The 14,310-nt window shown below is 54.4% G+C and overlaps 1 protein-coding gene across 1 annotated transcript in view; it reads right to left on the reverse strand.

The window, feature by feature from the left end:
• Positions 1–14,310, reverse strand: part of ADAMTS2 (ADAM metallopeptidase with thrombospondin type 1 motif 2) — a 150,160-nt gene that overhangs the window by 90,913 nt on the left and 44,937 nt on the right. The window contains exon 3 of the mRNA XM_087816894.1: positions 13,930–14,089. Within this exon, the coding sequence (XP_087673020.1) occupies positions 13,930–14,089 (160 nt within the window). The remainder of the gene's footprint in view (positions 1–13,929; positions 14,090–14,310) is intronic.

Genomic DNA, 14,310 nt, shown 5'->3' on the forward strand with positions numbered 1-14,310 from the left:
CATAACACCAGTAGAGAAATGGCCATGGTCATAGACAAGTCAGAAGCAGCAGCCAGGAGGCCAGCCCCTACCCCTGCCAGGAGTCTGAAGAGTGGTCAGTGGCACAGGCATGTGGCTCTGGAAGGCACAGCATGGCAGTTGCCCCACAGAATCAGAGCACAGGAAAGAGCCTCAGAGGGAGAAGCCAAGACTTCAGAGTTTGTGTTTGGAGCCAGTACACCCTGGCCTTGATCCTGGAGTCCCCGCATAGCCACTTGGACTTGGGACCCGGCAGCTCACAGTGACGAGCCTCCTGGACCTCACCTTGACCAGGGCAATGCCAGCTGCCTCAGGCCTCTGGGTGCTAGCAGCACTTGTTACTGTTTGTCTCCTTGCCTGTATCTCCCCCCAAACCAGGATTCCTCAGGAACAGAGACCATAACGTGCATGCTCAACGCCCAGCACAGGCCTTGCAAACACTGGTTGGATGGATGGATGGATGGATGGATGGATGGATGGATGGATGGATGGATGGATAGATGAATGAATGAATGAGTTAATGAATGGAATCTGACACTGGAAAGTGAATGCATCATGTACATGGCAACTGAGTCAGGCAACAAAGTCAGGGACAAGGATGGTGGCAGTACTTTCTCTAGGCATTCTAGGGATAGAATTGTTCAAGCTTGTCCACACTTCAGCTCTAGAGAGTGAAGGAGGAGCTGAACGTAACAGCCCAGGTTTCTGTGCCAGACACTTTCCTTCAGGGACCAGCCATGCCAAGGCCAGTCACTAAAGGAAGACAGAGGAAGCCCACATGTAAGGGAGGCATTTAAAACTTAAATTCAGCTGGTTGGCACCCACTCTATACTGGAATGAAGGCCCTTCCCTCCCTGAATTTGGAATCCACAGCAACTCAGAGAGAAGAGGCAGGCCATCACCAGTGCCGGAGAAGGGAGCAGGGGACTGCTCCATGGCTCAGATTCAGGGCTGGGATTGAGCCTGGGGGTGTCTGACCCAAGACTAGAGCACCCCTGACACCTGTGAAAGCCTCCAGGAGGATGGTAGGGAGTGGGTCTAAAGTTGGGGAGAGGGGACAGGGCAGGGCAATGGACTGGATTTAGATCAATCTTAGCCCCTATCTTCCCTCTGTTCCTCGGACTCTTCCCACCATTCAACATCGCGGTTCCCACCCATCTGTCTTCTGTCCTGAGAGCCAGTCAGTGCCTGGCTCAAAGATGCATCAGCAAAGCCCTGAGGAAAGGCCAGCTCCCAAGAATTTGGCACTGGGCTTACCCCACCTCCTTTGGAGGGGCAGCAGGTAGGAAAACCACCATGTTCCCCCAGAGCTGGTCCTTGGCTACTGCTAGAGATACACATGATGCAAATGCTGATTACATAACAGGCCAGGCTCCATCTCTCCTGCGATCAGCATCCATGGGGAGCAGGTGGCTCTGCAGGAGCAGGTGTGGGGCCAGGCTGCCGGGGCCTGGGTGCAGAGTGCAGCCGTGGAACGAATGGGCACACTCAATTTCCACCCCCCAAGCACCAGCCCCCCTGAGCCTCTTTGCACAGATGCGGCAGGTCTGGGAACTGGTTCCAATTCCACCAGCCAATCTGCTGGGCCCTGAGTCTGCTTATACCCTGCACCTAAGCTCTGGCAAGTTGTCTACCAGTTTCTTTTGCTATACCCCAGCCCCCCCACAGCTTGGCCTGTGCCCATGATGGTGAGTGCTCTCTGTGTCTGTCACTTCTTCAGAGCACTGTGGCCCTGGGGCCCCTGCAGGTGGGAGCACAGGTGCCTCTTGCCCAGATCCCAGGTTTCTGGTCTTGTGACCCCTCACTTAGACCACAGGTTCCCAAAGGGGAAGGGCCCCGGGACCCACTGATAAACACCACGGTGTCAGAGGGTCTATGAGCCAAAGCCTAAAGGCAGGACTTGTCAAAGGCTTGTCCAGAGCTTTGCTCAGTTGGAGGAAATGCTTCAGGGTCCCACAGCTCATTCCAGGAAGATGTAAATGTGCCTGCTCTGTACACACATATGCATGTGTGCATGCATGCATGTGTGGGTACAGGTGTATGCACGTGTGAGAGAGACAGAAACAGAGACAGAGAGAGTATGTGTGTGAGCAACTACCCACCGGAGGTCATCTTTGGCCCAGAGTCTTACTACATGGCAACCCAGGCCAGTAAGGGCAGAGTGAGTGGGTGGCCAGATGAGAAACAGTGAGGAGAGGGCCTGTGGATGCCCATGGAGAAGTGTGGTACCTCCTGCTAAATACTACTTGCAGGAACAGGCCCAGAGCTGCTGGGCCTTCTGATGTTTCTGAGAAACTGAGAATTGAAATTTTAATGTGAAACCTCATGACTCTTAACTGTACAGTCACAGTTTCTGCAAAAATGGTGCAAGTCAAATAAAACATGTGTGGGTGGTTGTGAGGACACGGTCTGGGAGCCACTGGGTGAGGCCTGGCTTTAGTCCAACACCTTCACTTTTATACACAGGGAAACTGAGGCCAGAGTAGGGACTAGCAAGCCAGGGTCATGCAGAGACCCTGGCTTCCTCACCCTCTTCTGGGCTGCCATAGGCCTTAAGGAGCACCCACACATTCCAGGCAACAAGGACTCCAAGAGAGGGACATGCGGGCCCTGGCCCCTGGAGTCTCCATCACCAAGTGTCCAAACTGAGCTTTTTGAAATAGCCCAAGATGGGTCCTGCAGGGCTGGCCTCTTCTCAGCATGTGAAGACCCTGTGCCCTTCCCAGTCCAAGTCTCAAGACATGCCCCATTTTGTCCTGAGGCATCACTTAGAAAAAGGATCTGACCAGATCATCTTGCACCTACATTTGACCATTTGCTCCCTAAGCTGCAGGGACCCTGAAGGTGGCAGAGCATGCCAGGGAAGCAGAGCCTCAGGGCTCTGTCACCCGGCGCCAGATGCAACCACCACATGGTCTGCACATCTCAGCCCTGTCCGGCCTGGCCAATGGGGTGGGGCGCCCCAGTGGTTTGTGGGCAGGAGGCCATTTCCAGGGGTCTGGGGGCTGATCCCACCCAAACAGCCACCCTGCCCAGGTTCTGTCTGGAGGCCTGGAAGGAGTCTCCCCCCACACCCCTTCCTGCTAATGCTCTGCAGATGGGCTTCCCCACTGGCTTCCAAGAAAAACATGATGACCGCAGATCTCTCCTCACAAAAACGAAGCTGCCGGAAAGCTCTCTGTGATATTCCCGAAATGAAAATAAAAATTCCTCTGAAGTACATTTCCACTCTAGGGCAGTGCTGGCCACATCCAGAGCCCTGTCTGGCGACTGTGTTCCCGGGCAGTGAAGTCACCTGTGACCCTCTCGCCCCCACTGCCACCAAGGGTCTGCTTGGCCCATACGTGGCTTTAAAAATTTTTGAATTAGCTACTTACATTTGAAAATGAAGAGGTTTTACATAAAATCACAATTTCCGGCTTCTCTTGAGAAATCAAAACCCTCCTGCCACTGACTCCATGTTGGCCTGCACCCCACTGATGTGGCATCAGACACCCTGTGGAGATGTGCCCCTCACTGCCCTCTACGGACACCTGACACTCAGACTTTGGGCAAGGTCACAGGGACACAAGCTCCCACCCTTGGGGGCTCTAATCCATATGGGAGTCCCTCCTGAGCCTGGGCACTGGCACAGGTCCCCATATTGCACACTCTCCAGCCTGTGGCCACCCACAACTGTGGACCTGGGTTGGGCAGGCAAGGTTGAGCAGGCCATCACTGCTCTTGTCCCCAATCTGAGACCCCTGGAGCCCTTGAATCAACAACCTGTACTGAACTTTGGTCGACTCAGCCTTGAGTCCCACTCCCCACAGCCTACTGTGGGCTCGAGCCTGTGGTCTTGGAATCTTGGGTGGCCCTTGGTCCTTCACCCTGTTGGACATCACTTGATCAGACTGGCCTGGTGCCCCAACTCTTTGTTCGGCTAAGGTGACTCCATCACCTGCTAAGCCCACATGTCCCCCCAAGTTTGGCCAGCCCAGCCCCAGCTCATGAACTGTCAAAGCACTGAGAATAAAGAGGGTGATACCAGCCCCTGACACACACCCCAGAGTCCCTGAAGTTGACCAAAGAAAAGCTCCAAGCCCCAGGCAGCATTTCTCTCAGCTGAGAATCTGCAGATGGCCACCTGGTCTTGGACATGCCAGAGGGTTCATCCTGGATCCCTGCCTCTCCACCTCCTCCATGGAAACCAGGCCACTTACAGCAGGGCGCTGCTCCCACCTCTTCCTCTCTCCTAATGAACTGCAATCCACACTTCAGATTTCAACTCCGACTTCCAACTACTGTGCTTACTTGGTGGCATTTTCCACCATTTCTAACTGTGCAGGCATTTGTGGGATTACCAGTTACCATGAGCTGTATAAGGTTGGGGCGCTATGTCTGTCTCGTTCCCAGGGTCTCAAAGCTTGGCCCCATACAGGGGCCTCTGTGGGCAATCAGTGAACAGCTGGTGAAGGAACTGGTAAAACAAGAGTTAAGTGAACAAAGAGTATGGCTTCCAAGGGCACTTTATATTCAAAGACAGTAGTCAGAACGTACTGGGAGCAGCCAGGCTGGTCTTCCCTGGTTTAGGGTGACTGCTGCCCTAGCCTATCTCCCCAGTTCAGCAGGAAAGGCGCCAGAGGGCCATGGCTCCAGCAACATCCCGCCTGCAGGAACCTGAGAATTGCAGCCGGCAGTGTAGGAGCTGTCGCAACAATAAAGGTGGGCTTCAGTGGTAAGCCCTCCAATGCCTACTGGAAGCAACTGCTTCCCCAGGAAGGAGGACCATGTGGCCAGGCTTCCCGGGTAAGCAGTATTCATTATTTCTTTTTATGGATATTGAAGTACTAACTGTGGCCAGGCACGGTACCCAATGCTGGGTATTCCATAGCAAAAGATTTCCTCTGCAGCTAATGCGCTGAGTGACCTGAGACACTTCCTCACACGCTTGCTGGGCCTCAGTTTCTGCATCTAGTTAGTAAGCAGAATCTTGGTGCTCAGGAGGCCCCATGAGTTCCAAGGATGAGTAGCCTACAGGTGGGTCCAAGACCGCCAGCCTCGTCATCCCAAGCTCTGGGCATGGGCAGTAGGCTCTGCACAGGGGGCTGTGCAGCCCTGTGCCCTAGCTTGTTCCTTCCTGCCTCGATAGGGGTTGGTGGCTTCACTTGTGGCTGTATAACTTACTAGCTGTGCACCTGTCCGCACCTTAGTTTCCTCATCTGTAAAGTGGGCACAGTGATAGCACCAACCACGTCCAGGGGGTCCCGACAAGAACCCAAGGGTGGTGTGCCTGCCGTGCTCTGGAGAACACCTGCAGGGGTGAGCTTTCCTTCAGTGCTGCTCTCTCTTCTCCCTGGACTCTCATGACTGCTTGGGCAGCACTGCTCTGGGGCCGAAGATTTCTGCTGCAAGCTGATTAAAGGACACATGGAGGCAGAACACTGTCCTTGTGTAGGCCTTCAGTACACGTGCTGTCCCGGAGCCACAAATGCAGCTCCGGGGACAGGAGAAGAATCACTCACAGACCGGGTTACCGAAAAGCTGGCTTTTGTGCAACAAAAATGAACAAAACTGGAAAGGAAATGGGAACTACAGCCTGAGGAAAGGCTGGTATGAAACGTGACAGAAAGTCAATATCTAAGGCAGATAAAGGGCTTATCCCGATATATGAGATCCCAGGAGATGAATGGGCAAAGGACTTAAACAGGGAGAGGAGATATACAAAGTAATCAAATGCTGGCAGATCATTTATTCTCTTCAGCAATCAAAGAAGCACAAATTAAAGCAAAGAGCAGCACTGCTTCACTGCAGGATCAGCCAAATATCAGCCGGCAAACCCCCTTGCTGGTGAGGATTTGCAGACTCTGGGAGCTTCAGTGCAAAGCTGGGCTGACTCTGGCCCAGAGCTACATTTGTCCTGTGCTGGGATCCCATCACTCTTGCATTCTCCCAGAAGTGCTCCCTCGCAGCTGCTCAGACATGGGGCTCCAGGGTGTCTGGGTTGGCTCAGGCCAAGGCCTGCAGCGTCAGCACCAGAAGAAGAACCCGAGGCCTCCTGCCAGGAGATCCCCAAACCCAAATCCAAGAGAAGCTGCACTAGAGGCAGGACATTACCTCAGTCCCAGGAAGCTCCTCCGTTACCTGACCTCTCACTCTACCCTTTCCCCAGACTTTGCTTTGTTCATGGGTTTACCCCGCTCTGTAGCATCTGCTCATGTGTCTCCCCCAATGGCCAGTGAGCTCCAAAAGACTCCATCTGGCTCATTCCCTGTTGTACCCCCAACCCAATCCAGCCCAAGGCACAGGTAGACATGTAGTAAGAAATGTGTTAAATGAATAAATAATGGAACAAATTAATGAGAGAAGAAAGGTGCTCATTCTGAGCCTGCGTCCCATCTCAGCACTATAGTTATTCTTATTATTCCCCCATTATTGGGGAGTATCACCGGGCACCTGGTTCCTTCCAGCCCAGATCAGCACCATCCTCTACACTGCACAGGACCAGCTTTCAGGCCACCTCCTCCACCAGGTCCCAACCCCAGACTTTTCAGATCCCTGCTGTCCTGCAAGCTCTTCCCTAAGCCCTGACCTGGTCCCAAGTGCACCATCTCCCTGCCTGGACATCCCTTGGGAGGCACTCCAGCTGGACTTCAGTGCCAGGCTCTCCCATCAACTCCAGGCACATTCCCTGAGGCTTTGCCCAAGGCCAGCCCACAGTCCAGGACTGAGCCCAGGCCAATGCAGCCACGTCCAGAGCTCTGGGAGAGACACCTGAACTCAAGAATATACCCACATTCCAAATGTGTGCATGCGTGTGTGCGTGCGAGAGAGAGTGAAACTGAGGGAGAGGAGAGTAAAGCCTGAGAGCGGGAGAAAGTGAGCAGATACCAACATTTCCACTTAATTGTGGCACCTTTTCCCTGCTTAGTGTTCCTTCAGGGCCAAGTGCACAGCGCTGCTTGGTATTAATTTCAAAGAAAAATGGGTCAAGGAAAATTGGAAATTTTCATAGAAAACGCTTCAGGCTTGGATCTGGCTGAAGTGTTTGCTGACCTGCAGAAAATTTTGAGAGGAAACGGGGCCTCTACCTGGTGCAAACTGGCAGAGTTTGAACCTCGGGCCTCAATCCAGTTTCTGCTTCTGAAGAAGGGCCTTTTGTCCCCTTCGAACGTCCTCTGAGCTGTCTCTGCAGCCCCATTCCCCCTGAGGCTGGGACCCAGTAACTTCTCACCTGCCACTGGGGCCCTCTGCATCCCCAGGTGGCCTCTGTGCAGGGACTGGCTGTGGGACACCTGTCCCTCTGACCCATCATATAGACACAGTATGCAGGAAGTCCATGTCTTATTTCATAATTGTCCCCTGGGGATGCCTGGGATGTGGAGGCAGGGCTCATGGGGTCCCCACGGATATGTAGGCCCAGCTGTTCCTGCCCTTACAGGCCAACTGACACATGTGAAACACAAATGCCACAGATGTGTTAAGCTGCCTCTGGAGACAGCAAATCTCTCCCAGAAACATCCCAATCTGCTGTGCTAGGGACCCCCAAAGAGCAGGCACTTGGAGCCCAGGACCAACAAGGCAACCGGGCACACTGCTCTTGCTAATTAAACCCCAGAAGCACCAAAGCACTGCATGGCTTTGCTGCCAAGCTATGTGTTACCTGAAGACATGTGGGGGTACAGCATGCCAACAGAAAGCTCTTTGGGGGACATTCACAACACAAGTCCAAGGGAAAGAAAGATAGAGCATTAGTTAACTGTCTGTGAAGAGAGAGCAAACCAAGTCTGACCCCAAACAACTCCAGGCCTCAGAGAACAGGCAGGGGCCCCTCCCGGCATGAGCCCACGTCACTGCACTGGCATCTCCAACCACTGTCTAGGTGGCCAGCCAAAGAGTGGTAGAGCACTAAGGCCTCTGCCAAGGGTGCACACAGTTCGGAAACACGCCTCCTGGAGCCAGCCAGCAGCCTCAGGTTTCACAATCAGTGCTTCTCCATGGGATTCCTCTGGTCCCAAGCTGCAGGCGCCGGGAGAAATGAGGAGGAACTGAGAGGGCCCAGGGAATCAAACCCTGAGAAACCCAGGCCTTTAGCAGCAACACAGTGAGCTGGCAGTGGCGAGCTGGGCTGGGTAGGGCATGGGCCAAGTCTAGTGCAAGAGCTCCAGTCACCACCTGAGTGGGCCAGACCAGGCCCAGAGCTTCAATGAGAGGCTCAGAAATGCCTGGGTTAAGGACACACAGAGAGGTCCCTGATCTGAGACGCTGGCCAGCCTGGGGCTACGGGTGCAAAGGCAGACAAGGGCTTCTCTCTCTCCTCCTCCAGGACCTTAGATAACGGGTAGGCTGAATCATGGCTCCAGAATGTCCGTGGCCTAATCCCCAGAACCTGTGTTATCTTACATGGCAAAAGCAACTTTGCAGATGTGACTAAGTTAAGAAGGCTGAGAAATTATGCTGATTATCCCAGGGAGGCAACTGTAATCATAAGGGCCCTTATAAGGAGACAGAGGAGGCTTGCCTAGAGAGGAAGAGAAGCCACTGTGACCATGAAGCAGAGATCAGAGTGATGTGGCCATGAGCCAAAGGACACCGGCAGCCACCAGAAGCTGAGAAGGTGAGGAAGGTTCTTCCTTTGAGCTTCCAGAGGAAACCAGCCCTGCTGATACCTTAGTTTAATCCCTTAAGGCCCATTTTGGATTTCAAACCTCGAGAACTATAAAAGAATAAACCTGAGTTGTCCTAAGCCATTAAGTTTGTGGCAACTTGTTACAGGGCCCAACAAACTGATATCAACTCTTCCATCAAGTTAGAGCCTGCTCCTCAACCACCCCCATCAGGCCTCACCCTCAGCTGGGCCTCTCCCTTACACTTCACATCACTGCATCTCTGAAACCTGGTGATCTGTCTGTCCACACAGGGCTCCACTTTCTCCCCACCCCATTGCTCGGGCCTCCCTGCCTCCAGCCTGGACTAGAGCAGCTGGCTAAAATGCAGAACTAGCTGTCAGGCCCCTTTTCTCTAGGGGGCTGTCCACTGCCTGCAGGAAGCCATCTGGGCTCTAACATTTGAGTGGTAGCCCCTGAGAGCTCCCAGCATCAGCTTCAGTCCTCCACTTCCTGGCCTTGCTCACCTACCACAAGCTTCACTCCTGAGGCAGCTCCTCAGAAGCCTGGAAAACCTGCAGCAGGTCAGCAGGGGGAGGAAGAACTGTGGGCTGCTGGGTGAAAACTGTAGTCCTGATACCCTGTCCTCTCTCTCTCATAGGCTTTCCTTGGCAGTGGCAGGGAAGAGCACTCCCCAGGGTGGGCAGCATGCCCACTCTGCCCACCAGGGAGGATGCTGCAGCCTGACGGCAGCGGGCAGAGGCTTGGCACTGGCTGCTTTCCAGGAGGAGTCAGCCAAGGTCACAGGCACTGAGCTGTCTGACTGCTCTTCCTTCAGCCAAGGCTCAGTGTAAGGCGGGGTGGGAGGGCCCAGTGGGCCAGAGGCAGTTCTAGGGGACCAGAACCACCTGCCTAGCAGGAGCTGACAGCCCCTCCTCTGTCCCAAGGCCCAGAAGAGCAGCCCCAGAGGGTAGAGAAGACACTTTGCCTCTGTGTCTCATGAGCACAGGTGGCTAATCGGGGCTGTATTTTATTGGGCCCATACGGCACTTTTCAGAAATTTGAAGCGACATTTGAAAATCAGGAGAGTTCACATAAAACTTTGAAGTCTGGATTCTACTGGCAGTAAGAGGATTGCTGCCCCAGGCTCACACTCCCACCAGGTCACAATCGGAAGCTGAGGCAGGGTCTCTGCTCTGCCCTGCGCCCACGGTGAGGCCAGGCAGAAGCTGTGTGGCACTCCACTCCCACTGCTGTTCCCCTTTAAGCAGAGACATACTCTGTGTCCATGTCTATGTCAAAAGCAGGGAAATGAAAGCCAGGCCAAGGGTAGTACAATTATTCTTTTTGCCCCTGCAGCCATCCTCATTGGCATTGCCTGCTGCACTCGGCAGGCCTCTGAGTTTGCAGTCCTTGTCTTGGGATGGCAAGACTTTCCGCAAAGTCACTGTGTGCCTGACAGAGAAACCAAATGCCCAGCACATGACCCAGGGATCTTTCCCACCCCTGTGGAGACTGTCTCAGAATCCCAAGTTCAAACCCCCTCCCACCCGACAGCCAGGCGTTTGGAGCCAACAGCAAGGCTGACTTCTCTGTGCACTTGGTCTTGAGATCAGCCTAGTCACAGCACAATCCAGTCACAGCACAGCACAGCCTCTCCGGGCCCCACAGCCTGGATGGGGGACATCACCCTGGATGAACTGGGTGGGCCCTAGATGCAATCACATGCATCCTGGTAACAGGGAGACTGACACACACAGAAGAGGAGGAGGTGGTATGCCCACAGAGACAGAGATCAGAGTGACATGGCCATAAGCCAAGGGATGCCAGCAGCCAACAGAAGCTGGAAATGGTGAGGAATGGATTCCTCCACAGGGCCTCTGGAAGGAGAGTGGCCCTGCCAACACCTTGATTTCGACCCAATAATATTCAATTTGAACTTCTGCCCTTCAGAACTGCGAGAGAATAAAATGCTCTTGTTTGAAGCCACCTGGTTGGTGGTGATATGTTGAAGTAGCCTGATACAAGGAGGGGAGTGATGTTCCAGGATCAATAGGCTAAGGCTTCTCTTCCCACACCACCAGCCATGGCTTCCCCTCAACAACCCCAGACAATAAGATTGACAGATGGCAGACAGGGCAGGGCTCAGGCAGGAGCCCAGAACTCAGAGTGGGGCCCTGTGCAAGTGTGTGTGCAGGTGCAAACACACACACACACACACACACATGCACCAGAGGTGCCAATGTTATACAGCACTCCTTCCCCCAACATACTGCCCTGGGGGCACGGGGCTGGCTCTGGGGGAGACAGAGAATGGGACTTGCGGTGCCTGAGAGAGGCCTCTCCCCAAAAGGTCACCCTAGCTCCCTGGCCTCTGAGTTCTGCCCTCCTGCCCTAGCTGGGCTCCCGGGCCCAGCAGAGCTTAGCAGAGAAGCTTCTGCCACACCTGCAAGGCCAGTGAGGAGAGAAAAGTCCTTCCTCTTTCCCTCCCTTTAGGGACCTGAGAATAACAGTGGTGACCCTAAACTGCTAAGTGCACACCCAATGCTGGCCAGAGTCTATGAAGACATGTTAAAACCTTCATTTTCCACCTGTTTCCATGGGCAATCTGAAACCCCGAAACCAACCTCAGATGATGGACACCATTAGTGATAACGACTCTCTGAGACTCAGTGAGGTCCTGAGACACTCCAGGAAACCTGCTGGCTACTCAGGGAAAACAAGACAGTGCATCTCAGCATCCTGGAGGAGCCATGTGAAACATACTCATTCCACCCTACCGCACCCCCAGCCAGACCAGCAGGCCCAGGGCAGGTGCTTCCCCCTCCCCAGGGACCCATCACAGCCACTGCCCATCCACAAATGGCTGGGGACAGGGTTCAAATGTGTTCCAGGAGTTGCTAAGGGGAATGGGGAGTGAGGGTTGGAAGCTTCCTGCCTGCTTCAGCCACAGCTACACTGATATGTCAAGGGTCCCATCAGAATTCACGAGGAGAAAGGGTCCTCTACTGCACATGCACACGCACACGCACACGCACACGCACACGCACACGCACACGCACACGCACACACAGAGGTCCTGGGCTCCATATTCTCTTGCAGGAAAGTGCAAGGAGCAAACATACCCAGCCAAAGACACTGCTTTTCCATTTGTCCCAGCTGTACTGGGCCTTAACTGGGCCTGGGCTGATGGAGAACTGGTCCAGATCATGTGATGTCACCTCAGGCCCTCAGCCCAGGCCCAACATAACATGTATCTGGACCCCTCCAGTGAGTGAGTGGGCCTCAGCCCTAGGCCAAGTGTGAATAATCAGGAACATTCAGGGAGAAATGTGCTTTCCGTGGACCAAGTCACCCACACAGTTATGCTGACACTGGGCAGGGACATCAAGGAAAGGGGGCTTGGATCTAAACCTGTGGCCTAGAACCAACACACACACAGCCCGTGGCTGAGGCCCAGAGCTCAGCCTGGGACAGGCTCCCCTTGCCCCCTTCCAGTACAACCTCAGCCTCCAAACGGTATAATTGGCCTTCCCCAGCATCTTCTAAGCCAATGGTTTCTGGGCTTAGTCTGAGTTTGAAATTTTTTTCTTAAGTTCTGAATTCTAAGCTCTCACCAAAGTAGGTGGATAGGGAAGGGGGAAATGGGAAGATTTAATAGAAGATGCCCAAAGAGCAACAGAATCACAGCTAATGCAGCCAGGCCAGCCAGGCCACAGTGCAGGGCTGCCATGTTCAGGAAGACAAGCACCACATGGAATGTGGGATTGGAAACTTGCTAGGACACCCGGGAGCCCCTCGCCCAGGATGAGCCGGACCCTCAGACCACCAGCAGTGGCCAGCCCAGAAGCCCCAGGTCCAAAGCACAAAGTGCCAAGCCCTCAGCTCTTTGAGATACAGGCTTTTCTAACCCCACTGGACAGATGAGAAGACAGAGGCCAGAGGCCCCAAACTTACCCAAGAGTAGCACGCCATCAAGGAGCAAAGCCAGGGACATGGTGGTCCCTGGTCTGAGGCACTTCCCTTGACCCATTTTTACTCCCAGCCACACCCTATGGGATTACTCTTCATTCCTCCCCCTGCAGAGAAGCCCAGGGGTGGGAAATTCGAAGCAGGAGGGGCTGAGGCTGGGGAAAGCAGGGCAGCCCAGGCATCGCTGTCCACAGCTCAGGCATACAGTGATTTATCACCTGGACGAAGGGACCGCCAGAAGTATTGATCAGCTCTAGAGAGTGCTAGGCTCCCTGAGGGAACAATTCTTTTGCAAAGATATGTGACACCACTCCTTGAAATTAAAATGGTGCCCTGCCAGGCTGCACCCAATTTATCTGTCAAGCTGGGAAGTCAGAGACCTAAGATAAATGAGCCAGGATTGCTTGGGTTGAGGGGAGAGTCTGCAATCACAGCCCAGGTGGGCCAGTCCAGTGGGGCCTCTGGGGCTCACTTAAACATGCAGATGGGCCTCACCCAAGACCTAGGCCTCTGTGCCTGCTGCCGCCTGCCACTAGCCAGGGATCTAGTACCTCAGGCTGAGGTCTGAGTCAATTCCACAGGCGTCAGGCACAGGCAAGGTGGCCTCATCCAGACCCTGGGGCCCTGGAACCTATGAGCCCTGCTAGGACCTGAGTCAGACCCCAACCTGGCCTCACTGTAACCCATGATCTGAGATCCCAAAAATGTTGGAAAGGTTTGAGCCTGGCCTCATGGAAGGCTCTGAGAGGCTTTAGCTGGGAGCTGTCACTATGCCTGCCCAATAGCTCCTTTCACACTCCTGGGCCCAGAGTGCACTGTGGTTCTAAGTTGAAAAACATAAAACCATGCAAATCTGCACAGGCTGTTGAGGTTGCTGGGAGAACTCCTGGGTCTTTGTGGTGAACTCCCCTCTCCTCATGGCTCATGGAACATTCAGGGACTTTCTCTGAAACCAGCCAGGAGGAGTGGTCACCATGGCAGGGGAAATGGGCAGCACACTGGCAGGGGAGGGAGGCTGTCTGGGGGCAGCAGATATCTTCAGAGGCATAGGCTCACAGGCACGGTTCAGGACTTAGGCCTCCTTTGCTCCCTGACACTTGCTGGTCCTTGGGCAGAAGAAGGTGGACCCTAAGGCAGCATTTACTGTTCTCTACGGAGTCCCCAGACCTGCAGGCTTGAGGCCCACATGCACACAGAGCAGAGGCCCCTGCCCTAGCACCCCCACTGTGCTGTGTGGTCAACAAGGGCAGGGTTCAGCCTCGCTTGGGACCAGGCCTGCAGAAAGGGTGCCTGGGTCCCTCAGGGGGTGCATCCAGGGCTTACCATGCAGCCTGCCCACGTGCGGCAGTCTTACCTGTGTCCAGGGCCTGTGCCCCGCCAAGAGAAGGGAGCTTGGGGTTGGATGGCCGGCGATACACCACATGCACACGACCCTGCTCAGCCTCCTTTGCTGCCAGCCCCTTCTCCAGGGGCTCGATAAAGAACTCCTCCTCCTCCAAACGGATCAGGCCAGCCTGCAGGGCAAAGATGAGATGGTTCAGACTCCCAGAGCACAACAGACAGGGTGGGGGGGCAGCAAGGAGGGTCCCAAAGGGCAGTATCTCCCACTTGACAGAGGTAGGTGAGGGACTGGAACCCTGAGCTGGAAAGGTCATGGACAAGGGGCTTAGGGGCACCATCTGCCCAGAGCCTCCACTTCTAGTCACTGAGGCCAGTGCCACTGGACTGTGGTGAG

This window comes from Miniopterus natalensis, chromosome 4 (genome assembly GCF_054644295.1).
Source record: "Miniopterus natalensis isolate mMinNat1 chromosome 4, mMinNat1.hap1, whole genome shotgun sequence".
NCBI lineage: Eukaryota > Metazoa > Chordata > Mammalia > Chiroptera > Miniopteridae > Miniopterus > Miniopterus natalensis.